General features: G+C 45.1%; 1 protein-coding gene across 2 annotated transcripts in view; it reads left to right on the plus strand.

Moving 5' to 3' along the window:
• The first annotated feature begins 1,256 nt into the window (after window positions 1–1,256).
• The window catches only part of scn4ab (sodium channel, voltage-gated, type IV, alpha, b), a 21,204-nt gene continuing 18,153 nt past the window's right edge, over window positions 1,257–4,307 (plus strand). For both annotated transcript variants that reach the window (XM_062486070.1, XM_062486080.1), the window contains exons 1-3: window positions 1,257–1,604; window positions 2,261–2,447; window positions 3,239–3,376. In XM_062486070.1, coding sequence (XP_062342054.1) covers window positions 1,495–1,604; window positions 2,261–2,447; window positions 3,239–3,376 — 435 coding nt within the window. In that variant the 5' untranslated portion in view covers window positions 1,257–1,494. The remainder of the gene's footprint in view (window positions 1,605–2,260; window positions 2,448–3,238; window positions 3,377–4,307) is intronic.

Below are 4,307 nucleotides of genomic sequence, written 5' to 3' on the forward strand. Positions count from 1 at the left end.
TGACACTCCTTACACACACACACACATGACACTCCTTACACACACACACCACATGACACTCCTTACACACACACACACATGACACTCCTTACACACACACACACATGACACTCCTTACACACACACACACATGACACTCCTGTCCTCAAACAGAGAAAAACTGAAGGATTGAGGGATGTCGAGAGGAAAAGCGAGGGAGAGGAAGGGATGGGGAAAAAAACGAAGGATTGGGGGATGTCGAGAGGAAAAGCGAGGGAGAGGAAGGGATGGTCGAGAGAGAGTGAGGGGGAGCTGTACTCCTTTGGGTTTTCAGAGGAGAATAAAGAGCATTGTGACTGGATCGGCAGTGGGGACTTCTGGGAATCCTCAAACACACACAAACACCCTCTCTCTCTCTCTCTCTCTCTCTCTCTCTCTCTCTCTCTCTCTCTCTCTCTCTCTCTCTCTCTCTCTCTCTCTCTCTCTCTCTCTCTCTCTCTCTCTCTCTCTCTCTCTGTCTCTCTCTCTCTCTCTCTCCTCTCTCTCTCTCTCTCTCTCTCTCTGTCTCTCTCTCTCTCTCTGACACACTCTCTCTCTCTCTCTCTCTCTCTCTCTCTCTCTCTCTCTCTCTCTCTCTCTCTCTCTCTCTCTCTCACACACACACACACAGCATGTGGGTGGGGCGGGCTTCTCCTGCATCTGAGCCCTGATCTCCTCACTGACTGGGGAAATGAATGTCTCAAGTAGTAGAGTCCCATTCACTGGACGTTCAGACTGAAACATGTACAGGTGATGGTATATTCTCAGAACACGCTTCTTGTATGTAACAAACACAGCTGTGCGTACAGTATGTATAAGACCATCGTTCCTGTGTGAATGAACACAATCTGTTGGCCAGGCACAGTTCGCAAACAGCTCCAAAATTATGGGATGCCTCTTTCTGTACGTTGTTGTGAGAATGTGTGTGTGAGTGTGTGTGTGTGTTTGCGTGTGTGTGTGTGTGTGTGTGTGTGTTTGTGTGTGTGTGTGAGTGAGGTTAAACTTCCAAAAGGGACAGAGCCTTCTTACAAACAGCAGGAAAAAATCTCTCTTTGGGAAAAAAAAGAAAGAGATAGAGCGAGCGAGAAAAAAGAAAGAAGAGAGAGAGAAAAGGAGGAATTTAGAGATATTCTTGGAGTCTATGGATGAGCACAGACAAATACAGCATTGTTTTGGTCTGCTGGGTTGAGTTCTAGGTCTGGTTGGTTCATCTGTTGCCTGCTGATATGGTTCTGTAAAAGACAAGTGAACTGCTGGATCCTTCAGAACCACAGTAGTAGAGCGAGACAAGACACAAGTGGACCAGAGAGAGAGACCAGAGAGACAGAGAAAGGGAGGACATACAATGGGCATGTAAAGTAAGACCAGAAAGAGAGAGACTGACCAGAGAGAAATCTTTCTTGTAAAGAGAGATTCTGCAGTGAGGTTATCTAGATTAAGGGAGATACGAGAGACACTGGGTGTGCCCCTGCCACTATGCCTACACGAAAGGTCTCCTTGCTGGACTTATTGTCCAGACTGCGTCGCTTGAACAGACAGCGTTGTCTTAAGAAAACGGGACCTAAAAAAATATGTCCTCAACTACTGTAAGTCTCAGTTTACCTTCAGAGACATGTACTTACTTTTTATATACTTTCTCATTTGTATTTCAACTTTTTTCCACAATTGTAATTTTATAAAAAATAAATATAAAATTACAATTGTAATTTCTTTTGAATACATATATATATTTTAAAGGTTTTATTCAGTGGACAGTTTGTCTTTTTGAAGCAGAAATGTTTCAAATAAGATTTGAAACTACTTGAGTATTATTGTGATCTTGATTATGGGGATTATTTACATTCTGTATAGATGGCTAATTAGTATTGTTCCAAAAAATATATAAAAGAATGACATCAAAAAATCAATGATGTCCATGCTGTCATCTTCCCTGGCTGTAAGTGGATAAATTAGGCCTTGTTTGCTCCTGTAGATTCCGAACACTCCAATAATGCACGGATAGAAAAAAGCTCAATATAATTCTCCCTCCTTCCTCCTTGTTTTTCCTTCTGTTCTTTCCGCTCTTTCTTTTTCAATCCCTTATAATTCTCCTCCTCCACTATCCCTTCTTTCTTTCTTTCTTTCTTTCTTTCCTTTTTACCCCTTCCTCCCCATTCCCCCTCCATCCACCCTCCACCCCCTCTGCATCCGTCCGCAATCCATCCCCCTCCCTACCCTCCCCCCTCCGCCCATCCCTCTGCAGTCCGTTGCTAAGAGACCCGGGTGTGGTGAGCCGCTTGGCGTTGCAGGATGCCAAGATGGCCGCCCTGCTCCCTCCGATTGGCTCCGAGGTGTTCCGGCGCTTCTGCCCCGCCTCTCTGGCAGAGATCGAGCGGCGAGCGACCGAGGAGGCTGCTGAGCAGGAGAGGAAGAAAACCCAAAACATCGAGGTGGAAGATGGAGACAGACACACACACACACACCAGCATGCCTGCACACACACACACACACACACACACTCACACACACACACACTCACACACACACACACACACACCAGCATGCCTGCACACACACACACACACACACACACACACCAGCATGCCTGCACACACACACACACCCACACACACACACACACACACACACGCACACACACACACACCAGCATGCCTGCACACACACACACACACACCAGCATGCCTGCACACACACACACACACACACACCAGCATGCCTGCACACACACACACACACACACGCACACACACACACACACCAGCATGCCTGCACACACACACGCGCACACACACACACACACACACCAGCATGCCTGCACACACACACACACACACCAGCATGCCTGCACACACACACACACACCAGCATGCCTGCACACAGACACACACACACACACACACACCAGCATGCCTGCACACAGACACACACACACACACACACCAGCATGCCTGCACACGCACATGCTCTTTGTGAGCATGTGCACAAACGGTGTCTGTGTTTGTGTGTGTGTGTGTGTGTTTCTGTGTGTCTGTGTGACCAGCAACAAAAAAAAAAACGATATTCACGATATTTTCACATTTTACATCGGCGTCAATATTATTGCTAATATTCGATATATTGCCCAGCCCTATCTACTGTACTCTATTGTACTCTGCTCTGCTCCAATCTGCTTCAGGCTTCTCTGTTCTCTCCTCTCACACTGTTTTCTTTTCGTCTTGAGGTGGCAGAGGAGGACCTGCCTAAGCCAACCAGCGACCTCGAGGCTGGCAAGACCCTCCCCTTCATCTATGGAGACCCGCCCCCTGAGCTATTCAACACTCCATTGGAGGAACTTGATCCTTACTACCAAGCACAGAAAGTCAGTCAAATAAAAACACATGCACACCCAAACACGTTCATGCTAGGGTTGTTAAAATAATGCGTTCGTTTCGATTAATTGATTGCAGAAAATGTTATGCGTCAAAAAAAACATACTCAGATTTACTGCGCCCTATGCAAGGTGTTGCTTCACCCAGTGAATGCAAAATGTACATACTAAAAACTCCCAGATGGAACTGTTGATTGGAGCAACGTTCTGTGCAATTCACGATATGCACGCATCACTTCCGGATAATGCACCAGTCAGGTTAACAACTTCCGGTAGCTAAAAGTTCCCTCACACAAAAAGCATTTTTTTACGTGGAGTTTGGATGATCTTCCCAAAAGGACCATTGACGATGTACATATGATTCTATATTGCTGCCCTTCAAGCAAGAGGGAAAGGGGGTTTTAATTGTACATTTTGAGGTACATGACAATAACAAAGTTAAAGTTTATCTAACTAACACAGTAAAAGTATCTAGCTTAGTTTTCAGTAGCTAGCTATCGTCGAAAGGATTTGAGCAATAACATTAGCTAGGCTAGCTAGTTTTTGATAGCTCACCAGCAATAGGTTAAAACTATTTAGATTTAAATTATAGAATTTACCAATAATAAAATGCTTGCTTGAAAGTACTGAGCACTATCATTAGCCATGTTTTTGTTCATTATGGTAGGGTTATGTGTGTTCTTGTCACAAAAATGATGCGTTTCTCTCGTGGACCAACTAGACTAGTCTCCAGCCCGTTCATGTGTTTCGTGGGAGTGGAGTTGAAGGGAGGGGTAGGATGTTACAGTTTGAATCGTTTGGAATATAAGTTACAATAGCTAGCTTTGCAAAACTTGCCTGCACCATTTTTAAGAGAGCAATAGCTAAGGGTTAACAACCTGTTCTGGTTAATAAAAGTAATGGAAGTTCTATAGCTGGCCAA

This window comes from Osmerus eperlanus, chromosome 2 (genome assembly GCF_963692335.1).
Source record: "Osmerus eperlanus chromosome 2, fOsmEpe2.1, whole genome shotgun sequence".
NCBI lineage: Eukaryota > Metazoa > Chordata > Actinopteri > Osmeriformes > Osmeridae > Osmerus > Osmerus eperlanus.